The sequence below is a fragment of the Carassius gibelio genome, chromosome B22, assembly GCF_023724105.1.
Source record: "Carassius gibelio isolate Cgi1373 ecotype wild population from Czech Republic chromosome B22, carGib1.2-hapl.c, whole genome shotgun sequence".
NCBI classification, from domain to species: domain Eukaryota; kingdom Metazoa; phylum Chordata; class Actinopteri; order Cypriniformes; family Cyprinidae; genus Carassius; species Carassius gibelio.
Window position 1 is genome coordinate 28,388,535 of NC_068417.1, and position 16,248 is coordinate 28,404,782.

General features: G+C 35.0%; 1 protein-coding gene across 50 annotated transcripts in view; it reads right to left on the reverse strand.

The window, feature by feature from the left end:
* LOC127988345 (receptor-type tyrosine-protein phosphatase C) overlaps window positions 1–16,248 on the reverse strand; it is a 75,741-nt gene that overhangs the window by 22,076 nt on the left and 37,417 nt on the right. For 7 of the 50 annotated variants that reach the window (XM_052591039.1, XM_052591055.1, XM_052591056.1 and 4 more), the window contains 4 exons: window positions 4,320–4,409; window positions 4,140–4,211; window positions 2,812–2,856; window positions 28–117 (listed from right to left, as the gene is read on the reverse strand). In XM_052591039.1, coding sequence (XP_052446999.1) covers window positions 28–117; window positions 2,812–2,856; window positions 4,140–4,211; window positions 4,320–4,409 — 297 coding nt within the window. Of the gene's footprint in view, window positions 1–27; window positions 118–2,811; window positions 2,857–4,139; window positions 4,212–4,319; window positions 4,410–6,423; window positions 6,514–7,484; window positions 7,575–9,834; window positions 9,925–11,116; window positions 11,207–15,342; window positions 15,433–16,248 lie in introns of all 50 variants that reach the window. The other 43 variants (XM_052591057.1, XM_052591043.1, XM_052591044.1 and 40 more) reach the window with 26 other exon arrangements.

A 16,248-nucleotide genomic window follows, 5' to 3' on the forward strand; every position in this document is an offset into this window, starting at 1 on the left:
ATTAAATATAATGTAAAATACTTTTACCTGCTGTGTCTGTTTTTTTTTGTTGAATAGTGGTGCGTGCGGGTGAGACTGATGTGCTTGTCTGAGTTTCTTTCTGATCAGAAGTGCTCCCTATATGATGATGAATATTTTGTCAAACAAAATGTTAAGTTATAAACCCTTTTTGGTCACAATTCAGTTTAGGGAATAATTCTCACTGTTAACTATCTTTTAATAATGACTTTTGCTTCAGTAAATTCCTTATTTGCTGTTTATTATTAGTTAGTAAGGTAGTTGTTAATGTTTAGGTATGGGGTGCATTAATGAATAAAAAAAATGATAGTCATAAGGCATAATGAGTTTTATAAGCGCTTTAAACAACCAATATGTGAGTAATATGTATGCTAATAAGCAATTAGTCAAAAGTAAGAATTGATCACTATACTAAAGAGTTCACCCCTTTCAGTCGGTCTCTTAAGTTGTCACATCGGTGACCAAGGAATTGGGATCTCGTTTAGAGAGACCAATCTATGTCTATGTCTATAATCTATGTCATCCAAGGTGAAGGGGGCAGAGCTCCATTGCCTCTGCCATGATCTAGTGCTCGTTCTGGTGGCTGTCAGACAGGGGCTATTTCCACCAGTGCACAGGTGGTTTGAGGGTTACAGTAGTGGCAACAAGGGAACTAACCCTAAGGGGACAATCGCTCCTCTAGGGCTTTGCAACCAGTTGAGCTGCCAAAATAACGTGCTGGGCCTTCTTCAAAGAGTGTACCAGCAGTATACTTCTGGTCGTCGGGAGGAGCACCGATGTGGATCACTGCCCTCCCGGGGTGGTGGCAAGGCCTGAATCGGATTCGGAGATGCCACCCGGCCGCAACACATCAGCCTTCTCGTCTTTGAGGGCGCCCCGTTCATGCAGCCGCATCTGCAGCAGCCTCCAGCAAGCAGTGCCATGGAGCTGGACAAAGACAAGCCCCAACCATCCTGGCCCCTGTCAAACCTGGCAGTAAGCGGAAGAGTGAGAGACCCCGGGACAGATAATCCAGAGAAGCTGATTTTTGAGGGATGGTGAAGGCACTTCTCTCTCCCCCGGATGTAGGCTGGGTGGAGAATCTGGAAAATTTCGGTGAGAGAGCTTACTTTTTTCATCCCTGGGTCACAGCATGGCATGGAGAGTCACAGAAGACCAACATCAGACCACACTCATCTTCTTACATCGTCAGCAGGCAGCAGCGGGTGGTTCGAGAGCATCAACCAAGGCCCTAAACATGCACCCTCTGCCAACCTTTGGAACCAGGTAAGCATTGCACTGCACACTCAGTTGGGTTCCTCTCTTCCCCCTCTTTGCCTCACTCTTGGTACGGCAGTGGTACTGCTGTTCCCACTTGCATGGTATCTAGGTCCCTGGCTAGCACCACCCAGCCCATCTTACTGGCTTTTGTGGACCATCAGCCTCGGCTATGATATTCTATGCAATTCTCCTGTCTTGAACCTGTTCATCGAGTGGTGTTCTTCTCGACGTGAAGACCCCCAGAGATGACTGATCGGGGCTGTGCTTTTCTTTGTTGCAGCAAGGCTTGAATTGAAAGCTGTCCCTATCTTCCCTTAAAGTATATGCCATTGGGATTGCTGCCAACCATTATCCTGTGGAAGGGAAGTCAGTAGGGAAGCATGACCTTGCCATCAGGTTCCTTATGTGGGAGAGAAGGTTAAATCCTCCTGGCCCTCCTCCATACCCTGATGGGACCTGTCTCTGGTGCTTATGGTGTGCCCTGCCCACTAGTTTACGATTTCACTCAATTAGGTGTGTTGCATCCTCCTGAGCAATTTTCCTGGTGTTTTCCAATCTCACTGGTAGTGCTTTGAGAATGGTGAGTGGAACTACTTGTTCCAAGCCCCGGCCTACACCAAATAGGGCCACAGGCAGCTCGCCCAGGGTACTGGAAGGGGCAGCAGCCATGGCGCTTTGGTATGGATCCTAATTCGTCTGTCACCGGTGTGACGTCAAGACTGACCGTCTGAAAGGGTATTTCACCTGCTGCCTTATTATATTCATGCTGTGATCAGCGGCAGCTTGATGCAATAATTGCATGTTAATGTGCATGGGCTCGTTTAGTTTACACTCAAAGTAGATTGGTCTATTTAAGCGATATCTCAATTCATCGGTCACCGATGTGACATCTCCATTCCCTCCTTCAGGGAACGAGGGTAATGTAAGTAATGTACTTAACCGAGATGTTTCCTTTTTAAAAAGATATGTACAAAAACATGAAATATGATTTCAATTATTTCAATATAAATATTAATATATTTTTAAAATCTATATTATTTATAACAGATTTTAATTAATTCATATTTAACAACAAACATTGTATTTACATTAGCCATATTCAATTACAAGAATACTGTAATATTCATTTTTAATAGGACATTTTAGAAAATATTTCCTTGTGTTTGATTATAAAGCACTGGCTGTGTTAGTATCTCACAAGAGGATCATCAGTACCTTTGTCATTTGATGTCATATGATCTTGAAAATTAATAAATAAATGATTATTCCTGCAGTACAGGAACTAGATTTTGTGATGAACAAAAATAAATGTTTATATTAATATCTATATTGCAGGATTTTTAAATGTGAAGCCTGGTGTTGCCTAAAAGGGCTTGCTTGGTTGTCAACAAACAAACAAACAAATAAATAACACCTCTTGCTCAGAAACGTGCTCGGTGCATGGCATGATAGTATGAAGCTGGAGGTCAGAGAGTGTGAGAGATTGTGTTTGAGAGTAATAATGCAGGAGTGTGAGTTTGATGTCAGCTTTACCTTTGGTGATGTCTGCAGGTTTGTTTGATAAAGTGGTGGGAGTGACTGTAATGATAGATTGAAATTATGAAAAAGTTGAAGTTTTCTCTGATACATATCTACAGTATATCTCTATCTATCTATCTATCTATCTATCTATCTATCTATCTATCTATCTATCTATCTATCTATCTATCTATCTATCTATCTATCTATCTATCTATCTATCTATCTATCCTATGACCCATATGTTCAAATCAAGAACAGCACAATCAACAGAAACTGAGCAACACTCACCTGCACCATCTTTGAAAAGTTTGAGATAAAAAAAACATATTAATTACCTTCATCATAATTACATTATTTAATTGAACTTTTAATCATTGAGGTATTTCTCATACTCAATAGACTGAATAGCTTTTATGCTTAAAGAAGGTGTTAACTCTGCTCTGGCTAAATTAATTTTGTTATTGGGACTTAGCAAATGTTTTTTTTCTCTGCTCTCAGAACAGATATGGGATTCTTTCGTTGGATAGCCACTATTGCAGAGGAATGTGTAGACAGTAGCGGACAGATTTCTTATGAATTGATGGCCACATTACATGTAAAAATACTGTATTTTTGTTTGCATTCACTACAGTAAACATTTTATGCAATATAATCAGATTATTTTATTTTGACCTAACATGTTTATCCCATTGATTTGTATAGGATAATATTGCACCATAATGTTATGTAACAATTAAACAACATCAAAAAAAAAAAAAGTGAACTGAACATGCAAATGTATTGGTTAATTATTAACTTATTACTTTAAAATATCAGGTGGGCTCCAAGTAAATATATTAGGTAAAAGAGGTTTACATCTAAAAAAAATAAATAAAAAAAATAATGAAAAAAAAAAATTATTACGGCAGTGTATTGCAATCGATGAAAAGTAACTGAGTATTTTAAAAGGACTGACATTTACAGACTTTAAAGTCCAAATGAAAATGCTATTCCCTTTTTGTATTATTTGCAAACTTCATCTAAATTAATGCTTTAGCTGTTGGTTAATATTATTATGCTCCCCATATGCATGACTGTTTATCATGAAGACATCAACCTGAAGAAATGGTATTATGACATTTTTATAGTAAAAACCTTCTAATAAATTAATATTGGCAACATTATAAAAGTATAACACTGCTCATGAACGCAGCAGTGAAGATGTGATTTTGAAGGAGAGTTCGCAGTGTGGCATGATGGGAGGATGGAGGTCAGAGGTCATGAGTTATGAGTGTGAGAGAGATACTTTATAATGCTGGAGTGTGTGTGTGTGCTGTGGTGATGTGTGTTGTCGTGGTTACCTGCAGTGGTAGGTAATGCAGGGGTGAGAGCAGTGGGTGGTGTGGGGTTGCTTAATTGTTTAGCTTGGACACCTAATTGACAATTACATAGTTATTAAAAATGGAGTATCGCTTTTAACTTTTTCACATTTATGAAAAAAAATAAAATAAATTGTATATAATGTAAAACCACACTTTTACCTGTGGTGTCTATCTTTTGTTGTTGTATAGTAGTGTGTATGGGTAAGATTGATGTGCTTGTCTTAGTTTCTTCCTGATTAGAAGCGCTCCCTATATGATGATGAGTATTTTATCAAATCAGATGTTTATCTTAAAGGGATACTCCACCCCAAAATGAAACTTTTGTCATTAATCACTTACCCCCATGCTGTGTATGCTCTTCTGTGTCATCCTAGTGGGGCGCATGACACAAAAGAGCGTACACAGTATACAGTGATATGGAGAGACAAAGAGGAGACCGTTGACAAAGGAAATGTTGTTTTATTCACTTACAAAAAGTGTTTTCCTGTAACTTCATATAACCCAAATTGCACGTCTGATGACTTGGGTATCTTTTATGGACCTTGACACTGTTATTTATTGGCAGTCTATGGGACAGTCTAAAGACTCCAGGTTTTCATCCAAAATATCTTAAACTGTGTTCTGAAGATGAACGGAGCTTTTACAGGTTTGGGGCGACATGGGAGTAAGTGATTAATGACAAAATATTCATGTGGGGGTGGAGTATATCTTTAAACTTTATAAATAAATAAATAAATAAAATATAATGTAAAATACACTTTTACCTGTGGAGTCTGGCTTGTGTTGTTGTATAGTGGTGCGTGCGGGTGAGATTGATGTGCTTGTCTTAGTTTCTTCCTGATTAGAAGCGCTCGCTATATGATGATGAGTATTTTATCAAATCAGACGTTTATCTTAATGGGATACTCCACCCCAAAATGAAACTTTTATCATGAATCACTTACCCCTATATCGTTCCAAACCTGTTAAACCTGAGTTCGTCTTCAGAACACAATTTAAGATATTTTGGATGAAAACTGGGAGACTGTCCCATAGACTGCCAATAAATAACAGTGTCAAGGTCCATAAAAGGGGTTTAAGTCATCTTCAGAATACTCCATCTGTCATCAGACGTGCAATCTGGGTTATATGAAGTGATGGGGACATTTTTAAAAATAATAATAATAATAATAATAATAATAATAATAATAATAATAATATTAATGACTCTATTCAGTAAATCCTTTGTCAACGGTCTCCTCTGTGTTTCTCTATTTTACCGTTTGTTGTTTATGCTCTTCTGTGTCATCTGCGCCACAAGGATGTGCTGCTTCTACATGTATTTTGCTTTGATTTTAAATAAAACAGCGCATCCTAGTGGGGCGCATGACACAAAAGAGCGTACACAGCTTTCGGTGATATGGAGAGACACAGAGGAGACCGTTGACAAAGGGATTACTATGTAAAGTCATTATTTTTGATTTCTTCGCTTATAAAATGTGTTCCCATTGCTTCATATAACCCAGATTGCACGTCTGATGACAGATTGAGTTTTCCGATGATGACTTAATCACCTTTTATGGACCTTGACACTGTTATTTATTGGCAGTCTATGGGACAGTCTAAAGACTCCCGATTTTCATCCAAAATATCTTAAATTGTGTTCTGAAGATGAACAGAGCTTTTACAGGTTTGGAATGACACGGGGGTAAGTGATTAATGACAAAATATTCATTTTGGGGTGAAGTATCCCTTTAAACTTTTTCACATTAATAATAAAACAAAAAAATAAATAAATAATGTAAAATACACTTTTACCTGTGGTGTCTGGCTTGTGTTGTTGTATAGTGGTGCGTGCGGGTGAGATTGATGTGCTTGTCTTAGTTTCTTTCTGATTTGAACCGCTCGCTATATGATGATGAGTATTTTATCAAATCAGACGTTTATCTTAAACTTTTGCATATATATATATATATATATATATATATATATATATATATATATATATATATATATATAAACATTTAATATAATGTAAAATACACTTTTACCTGTGGTGTCTGGCTTGTGTTGTTGTATAGTGGTGCGTGCGGGTGAGATTGATGTGCTTGTCTTAGTTTCTTTCTGATTTGAAGCGCTCGCTATATGATGATGAGTATTTTATCAAGTCAGATGTTTATCTTAAACTTTTGCATATATATATATATATATATATATATATATATATATATATATATATATATATATATATAAACATTTAATATAATATGAAATACACTTTTACCTGTGGTGTCTGGCTTGTGTTGTTGTATAGTGGTGCGTGCGGGTGAGATTGATGTGCTTGTCTTAGTTTCTTCCTGATTAGAAGCGCTCCCTATATGATGATGAGTATTTTATCAAATCAGACGTTTATCTTAATGGGATACTCCACCCCAAAATGAAACTTTTATCATTAATCACTTACCCCTATATCGTTCCAAACCTGTTAAACCTGAGTTCGTCTTCAGAACACAATTTAAGATATTTTGGATGAAAACTGGGAGACTGTCCCATAGACTGCCAATAAATAACAGTGTCAAGGTCCATAAAAGGTGTTTAAGTCATCTTCAGAATACTCCATCTGTCATCAGACGTGCAATCTGGGTTATATGAAGTGATGGGGACATTTTTTAAAAGAATAATAATAATAATAATAATAATAATAATAATAATAATAATAATAATAATAATATTAATGACTCTATTCAGTAAATCCTTTGTCAACGGTCTCCTCTGTGTTTCTCTATTTTACCGTTTGTTGTTTATGCTCTTCTGTGTCATCTGCTCCACAAGGATGTGCTGCTTCTACATGTATTTTGCTTTGATTTTAAATAAAACAGCGCATCCTAGTGGGGCGCATGACAAAAAAGAGCGTACACAAAAAAGAGCGTACACAGCTTTCGGTGATATGGAGAGACACAGAGGAGACCGTTGACAAAGGGATTACTATGTAAAGTCATTATTTTTGATTTCTTCGCTTATAAAAAGTGTTCCCATTGCTTCATATACCCCAGATTGCACGTCTGATGACAGATTGAGTTTTCCGATGATGAATTAAACACCTTTTATGGACCTTGACACTGTTATTTATTGGCAGTCTATGGGACAGTCTAAAGACTCCCGATTTTCATCCAAAATATCTTAAATTGTGTTCTGAAGATGAACAGAGCTTTTACAGGTTTGGAACGACACGGGGGTAAGTGATTAATGACAAACTATTCATTTTGGGGTGAAGTATCCCTTTAAACTTTTTCACATTAATAATAATACAAAAAAATAAATAAATAATGTAAAATACACTTTTACCTGTGGTGTCTGGCTTGTGTTGTTGTATAGTGGTGCGTGCGGGTGAGATTGATGTGCTTGTCTTAGTTTCTTCCTGATTAGAAGCGCTCCCTATATGATGATGAGTATTTTATCAAAGCAGACGTTTATCTTAAACTTTTGCATATATATATATATATATATATATATATATATATATATATATATATATATATATATATATATATATATATAAACATTTAATATAATATGAAATACACTTTTACCTGTGGTGTCTGGCTTGTGTTGTTGTATAGTGGTGCGTGCGGGTAAGATTGATGTGCTTGTCTTAGTTTCTTTCTGATTAGAAGCGCTCCCTATATGATGATGAGTATTTTATCAAATCAGATGTTTATCTTAAAGGGATACTCCACCCCAAAATGAAACTTTTGTCATTAATCACTTACCCCCATGCTGTGTATGCTCTTCTGTGTCATCCTAGTGGGGCGCATGACACAAAAGAGCGTACACAGTATACAGTGATATGGAGAGACAAAGAGGAGACCGTTGACAAAGGAAATGTTGTTTTATTCACTTACAAAAAGTGTTTTCCTGTAACTTCATATAACCCAAATTGCACGTCTGATGACTTGGGTATCTTTTATGGACCTTGACACTGTTATTTATTGGCAGTCTATGGGACAGTCTAAAGACTCCAGGTTTTCATCCAAAATATCTTAAACTGTGTTCTGAAGATGAACGGAGCTTTTACAGGTTTGGGGCGACATGGGAGTAAGTGATTAATGACAAAATATTCATGTGGGGGTGGAGTATATCTTTAAACTTTATAAATAAATAAATAAATAAAATATAATGTAAAATACACTTTTACCTGTGGAGTCTGGCTTGTGTTGTTGTATAGTGGTGCGTGCGGGTGAGATTGATGTGCTTGTCTTAGTTTCTTCCTGATTAGAAGCGCTCGCTATATGATGATGAGTATTTTATCAAATCAGACGTTTATCTTAATGGGATACTCCACCCCAAAATGAAACTTTTATCATGAATCACTTACCCCTATATCGTTCCAAACCTGTTAAACCTGAGTTCGTCTTCAGAACACAATTTAAGATATTTTGGATGAAAACTGGGAGACTGTCCCATAGACTGCCAATAAATAACAGTGTCAAGGTCCATAAAAGGGGTTTAAGTCATCTTCAGAATACTCCATCTGTCATCAGACGTGCAATCTGGGTTATATGAAGTGATGGGGACATTTTTTAAAATAATAATAATAATAATAATAATAATAATAATAATAATAATAATAATATTAATGACTCTATTCAGTAAATCCTTTGTCAACGGTCTCCTCTGTGTTTCTCTATTTTACCGTTTGTTGTTTATGCTCTTCTGTGTCATCTGCGCCACAAGGATGTGCTGCTTCTACATGTATTTTGCTTTGATTTTAAATAAAACAGCGCATCCTAGTGGGGCGCATGACACAAAAGAGCGTACACAGCTTTCGGTGATATGGAGAGACACAGAGGAGACCGTTGACAAAGGGATTACTATGTAAAGTCATTATTTTTGATTTCTTCGCTTATAAAATGTGTTCCCATTGCTTCATATAACCCAGATTGCACGTCTGATGACAGATTGAGTTTTCCGATGATGAATTAAACACCTTTTATGGACCTTGACACTGTTATTTATTGGCAGTCTATGGGACAGTCTAAAGACTCCCGATTTTCATCCAAAATATCTTAAATTGTGTTCTGAAGATGAACAGAGCTTTTACAGGTTTGGAACGACACGGGGGTAAGTGATTAATGACAAAATATTCATTTTGGGGTGAAGTATCCCTTTAAACTTTTTCACATTAATAATAAAACAAAAAAATAAATAAATAATGTAAAATACACTTTTACCTGTGGTGTCTGGCTTGTGTTGTTGTATAGTGGTGCGTGCGGGTGAGATTGATGTGCTTGTCTTAGTTTCTTTCTGATTTGAACCGCTCGCTATATGATGATGAGTATTTTATCAAATCAGACGTTTATCTTAAACTTTTGCATATATATATATATATATATATATATATATATATATATATATATATATATAAACATTTAATATAATGTAAAATACACTTTTACCTGTGGTGTCTGGCTTGTGTTGTTGTATAGTGGTGCGTGCGGGTGAGATTGATGTGCTTGTCTTAGTTTCTTTCTGATTTGAAGCGCTCGCTATATGATGATGAGTATTTTATCAAGTCAGATGTTTATCTTAAACTTTTGCATATATATATATATATATATATATATATATATATATATATATATATATATATATATATATATATAAACATTTAATATAATATGAAATACACTTTTACCTGTGGTGTCTGGCTTGTGTTGTTGTATAGTGGTGCGTGCGGGTGAGATTGATGTGCTTGTCTTAGTTTCTTCCTGATTAGAAGCGCTCCCTATATGATGATGAGTATTTTATCAAATCAGACGTTTATCTTAATGGGATACTCCACCCCAAAATGAAACTTTTATCATTAATCACTTACCCCTATATCGTTCCAAACCTGTTAAACCTGAGTTCGTCTTCAGAACACAATTTAAGATATTTTGGATGAAAACTGGGAGACTGTCCCATAGACTGCCAATAAATAACAGTGTCAAGGTCCATAAAAGGTGTTTAAGTCATCTTCAGAATACTCCATCTGTCATCAGACGTGCAATCTGGGTTATATGAAGTGATGGGGACATTTTTTAAAAGAATAATAATAATAATAATAATAATAATAATAATAATAATAATATTAATGACTCTATTCAGTAAATCCTTTGTCAACGGTCTCCTCTGTGTTTCTCTATTTTACCGTTTGTTGTTTATGCTCTTCTGTGTCATCTGCTCCACAAGGATGTGCTGCTTCTACATGTATTTTGCTTTGATTTTAAATAAAACAGCGCATCCTAGTGGGGCGCATGACAAAAAAGAGCGTACACAAAAAAGAGCGTACACAGCTTTCGGTGATATGGAGAGACACAGAGGAGACCGTTGACAAAGGGATTACTATGTAAAGTCATTATTTTTGATTTCTTCGCTTATAAAAAGTGTTCCCATTGCTTCATATACCCCAGATTGTACGTCTGATGACAGATTGAGTTTTCCGATGATGAATTAAACACCTTTTATGGACCTTGACACTGTTATTTATTGGCAGTCTATGGGACAGTCTAAAGACTCCCGATTTTCATCCAAAATATCTTAAATTGTGTTCTGAAGATGAACAGAGCTTTTACAGGTTTGGAACGACACGGGGGTAAGTGATTAATGACAAACTATTCATTTTGGGGTGAAGTATCCCTTTAAACTTTTTCACATTAATAATAATACAAAAAAATAAATAAATAATGTAAAATACACTTTTACCTGTGGTGTCTGGCTTGTGTTGTTGTATAGTGGTGCGTGCGGGTGAGATTGATGTGCTTGTCTTAGTTTCTTCCTGATTAGAACCGCTCCCTATATGATGATGAGTATTTTATCAAAGCAGACGTTTATCTTAAACTTTTTCATATATATATATATATATATATATATATATATATATATATATATATATATATATATATAAACATTTAATATAATATGAAATACACTTTTACCTGTGGTGTCTGGCTTGTGTTGTTGTATAGTGGTGCGTGCGGGTGAGATTGATGTGCTTGTCTTAGTTTCTTCCTGATTAGAAGCGCTCCCTATATGATGATGAGTATTTTATCAAAGCAGACGTTTATCTTAAACTTTTGCATATATATATATATATATATATATATATATATATATATATATATATATATATATATATACATTTAATATAATATGAAATACACTTTTACCTGTGGTGTCTGGCTTGTGTTGTTGTATAGTGGTGCGTGCGGGTGAGATTGATGTGCTTGTCTTAGTTTCTTCCTGATTAGAAGCGCTCGCTATATGATGATGAGTATTTTATCAAATCAGACGTTTATCGTAATGGGATACTCCACCCCAAAATGAAACTTTTATCATTAATCACTTAACTCTAAATGGTTCCAAACCTGTTAAACCTTAGTTGGTCTTCAGAACACAATTTAAGATATTTTGGATGAAAACTGGGAGGCTTGAGACTGTCCCATAGACTGCCAATAAATAACAGTGTCAAGGTCCATAAAAGGGGTTTCAGTCATCTTCAGAATACTCCATCTGTCATCAGACGTGCAATCTGGGTTTTATGAAGTAATGGGGACATTTTTTAAACGAAAAATAATAATAATAATAATAATAATAATAATAATATTAATGACTCTATTCAGTAAATCCTTTGTCAACGGTCTCCTCTGTGTTTCTCTATTTTACCATTTGTTGTTTATGCTCTTCTGTGTCATCTGCGCCACAAGGATGTGCTGCTTCTACATGTATTTTGCTTTGATTTTAAATAAAACAGCGCATCCTAGTGGGGCGCATGACACAAAAGAGCGTACACAGCTTTCGGTGATATGGAGAGACACAGAGGAGACCGTTGACAAAGGGATTACTATGTAAAGTCATTATTTTTGATTTCTTCGCTTATAAAATGTGTTCCCATTGCTTCATATAACCCAGATTGCACGTCTGATGACAGATTGAGTTTTCCGATGATGACTTAAACACCTTTTATGGACCTTGACACTGTTATTTATTGGCAGTCTATGGCAGTGGTTCCCAACCTTTTTCCTTGGGGCCCCCCCTATGTACGTATTTAACAATCCGTGACCCCCCCCCCCCATATATATATATATATATATATATATATATATATATATATATATATATACACACACACACACACACACACACATATATTAGTGCTGGGAAAAAATTAATCGCATCCAAAATAAAAGTTTGTGTTTGCATAATATATATGTGTGTACTGTGTATAATTATTTTGTATATAAATACACACATATGCATGTATATATTTAATATTTTTACTTATTTATATATAAATTATTTATATTTACATATAATATAAATTATGTATAAATGTATATATACATGCAAAAAAAAATAATACATGCATATGCGTGTATTTATATACAAAATAATTATACACAGTTCACACACGTATATTATGCAAACACAAACTTTTATTTTGGATGCAATAAATTTTTTTCCCAGCACTAATATATATATATATATATATAGGGGTGTAACGGTTCACAAAATTCACGGTTCGGTTCGATACACTTGTGTCACGGTACGGTTTTGATACAGCAAAAAGAAAGAAATGCCAGAGAAATTTCCTTGATTTCTTTTTTTTTATATTAAAACTAACATAATAAAGTGTGATATTTTTTACTTTTGAGTAATTCTGGAGCTATAATTGATTCTTCTTATGAGCATATAAAACAAAACAGCTTCTTGGAAAAAAATGAAATTGTAGTGGTTATAAACCAAGGTTTTTTTTATTTCAGATTATCATTTAAGAGCAGCAATTGTATTCATGTCAAAATAAAACAGACGTAATGTTACTTGAAGGCATTATAGCCTACTATTCCTGCCAAACTTTCATGGTTCGGTTAGTGTTACTAAAATAAACCCATGGTGAATGTTGCAGATCTGGACACTGGATAGTTCATTCACGGCACAATGTTTCTTCCTGGTTTCCACGCGCTGTTTGATCCGTTAATAACGGAGAAATGTGAATTTTTCTCTCTAGATCTTGCAGCAATGTTATTACTTCTGTGGCAAATTCAAATGCTTTCTTTACTGGATCTCTTATTAGCGCTGTGTAGTAAAAGCGTCGCATGATCACGATCGGCTCGCGCTGCACTGGTCCTAACTGATAAATGGTCCATCAACCACACAATAACGAGCAGTTTCGTTCCACTTGCATTATGTTTGCCATTTGATGTTGGGCACCGTTTTACATTATGAGCGCGCTTGCCACGCGCAACGGGCCTACATTTGAAATAACGAAATTGTAATTGAAATTGGCATTGTTAACATATGATTTTTTTTAAAACTTTGAAAAAATATTTATATATAAAATTATTAGTAGAACATTTTATGCATCTTTATTCCCCTCAAAGCATATCCGCTCCCGCGCCCCCCCTGTGAACTCTGGCACCCCCCTGAGGGGGGCGCGGACCCCAGGTTGGGAACCAATGGTCTATGGGACAGTCTAAAGACTCCCGGTTTTCATCCAAAATATCTTAAATTGTGTTCTGAAGATGAACGGAGCTTTTACAGGTTTGGAACGACATGGGGGTAAGTGATTAATGACAAAATATTCATTTTGGGGTGAAGTATCCCTTTAAACTTTTTCACATTAATAATAATAAAAAAAAAAATAAAAAAAAAATTAAAATACACTTTTACCTGTGGTGTCTGGCTTGTGTTGTTGTATAGTGGTGCGTGCGGGTGAGATTGATGTGCTTGTCTTAGTTTCTTTCTGATTTGAACCGCTCACTATATGATGATGAGTATTTTATCAAATCAGATGTTTATCTTAAACTTTTGCATATATATATATATATATATATATATATATATATATATATATATATATATAAACATTTAATATAATATGAAATACACTTTTACCTGTGGTGTCTGGCTTGTGTTGTTGTATAGTGGTGCGTGCGGGTGAGATTGATGTGCTTGTCTTAGTTTCTTCCTGATTAGAAGCGCTCGCTATATGATGATGAGTATTTTATCAAATCAGATGTTTATCTTAAACTTTTGCATATATATATATATATATATATATATATATATATATATATATATATATATATATATATATATAAACATTTAATATAATATGAAATACACTTTTACCTGTGGTGTCTGGCTTGTGTTGTTGTATAGTGGTGCGTGCGGGTGAGATTGATGTGCTTGTCTTAGTTTCTTCCTGATTAGAAGCGCTCGCTATATGATGATGAGTATTTTATCAAATCAGACGTTTATCTTAATGGGATACTCCACCCCAAAATGAAACTTTTATCATTAATCACTTACCCCTATATCGTTCCAAACCTGTTAAACCTGAGTTCGTCTTCAGAACACAATTTAAGATATTTTGGATGAAAACTGGGAGACTGTCCCATAGACTGCCAATAAATAACAGTGTCAAGGTCCATAAAAGGTGTTTAAGTCATCTTCAGAATACTCCATCTGTCATCAGACGTGCAATCTGGGTTATATGAAGTGATGGGGACATTTTTTAAAAGAATAATAATAATAATAATAATAATAATAATAATAATAATAATATTAATGACTCTATTCAGTAAATCCTTTGTCAACGGTCTCCTCTGTGTTTCTCTATTTTACCGTTTGTTGTTTATGCTCTTCTGTGTCATCTGCGCCACAAGGATGTGCTGCTTCTACATGTATTTTGCTTTGATTTTAAATAAAACAGCGCATCCTAGTGGGGCGCATGACACAAAAGAGCGTACACAGCTTTCGGTGATATGGAGAGACACAGAGGAGACCGTTGACAAAGGGATTACTATGTAAAGTCATTATTTTTGATTTCTTCGCTTATAAAATGTGTTCCCATTGCTTCATATACCCCAGATTGCACGTCTGATGACAGATTGAGTTTTCCGATGATGAATTAAACACCTTTTATGGACCTTGACACTGTTATTTATTGGCAGTCTATGGGACAGTCTAAAGACTCCCGATTTTCATCCAAAATATCTTAAATTGTGTTCTGAAGATGAACAGAGCTTTTACAGGTTTGGAACGACACGGGGGTAAGTGATTAATGACAAAATATTCATTTTGGGGTGAAGTATCCCTTTAAACTTTTTCACATTAATAATAATACAAAAAAATAAATAAATAATGTAAAATACACTTTTACCTGTGGTGTCTGGCTTGTGTTGTTGTATAGTGGTGCGTGCGGGTGAGATTGATGTGCTTGTCTTAGTTTCTTCCTGATTAGAAGCGCTCCCTATATGATGATGAGTATTTTATCAAAGCAGACGTTTATCTTAAACTTTTGCATATATATATATATATATATATATATATATATATATATATGTATATAAACATTTAATATAATATGAAATACACTTTTACCTGTGGTGTCTGGCTTGTGTTGTTGTATAGTGGTGCGTGCGGGTGAGATTGATGTGCTTGTCTTAGTTTCTTTCTGATTAGAAGCGCTCGCTATATGATGATGAGTATTTTATCAAATCAGACGTTTATCTTAAACTTTTGCACATATATATATATATATATATATATATATATATATATATATATATATATGTATATAAACATTTAATATAATATGAAATACACTTTTACCTGTGGTGTCTGGCTTGTGTTGTTGTATAGTGGTGCGTGCGGGTGAGATTGATGTGCTTGTCTTAGTTTCTTTCTGATTAGAAGCGCTCGCTATATGATGATGAGTATTTTATCAAATCAGATGTTTATCGTAATGGGATACTCCACCCCAAAATGAAACTTTTATCATTAATCACTTACCCCTGTATCGTTCCAAACCTGTTAAACCTGGGTTCGTCTTCAAAACACAATTTAAGATATTTAGGATGAAAACTGGGAGACTGTCCCATAGACTGCCAATAAATAACAGTGTCAAGGTCCATAAAAGGTGTTTCAGTCATCTTCAGAATACTCCAAATTTACACTATTCAATTCGATTCGATTCACAATTAAATTCGATTCTATTCGATTATAACCAGTGTTAATTTCGTTGACTAAATATTTTCGTCATTATTTTCGTCACGAATATATTTTT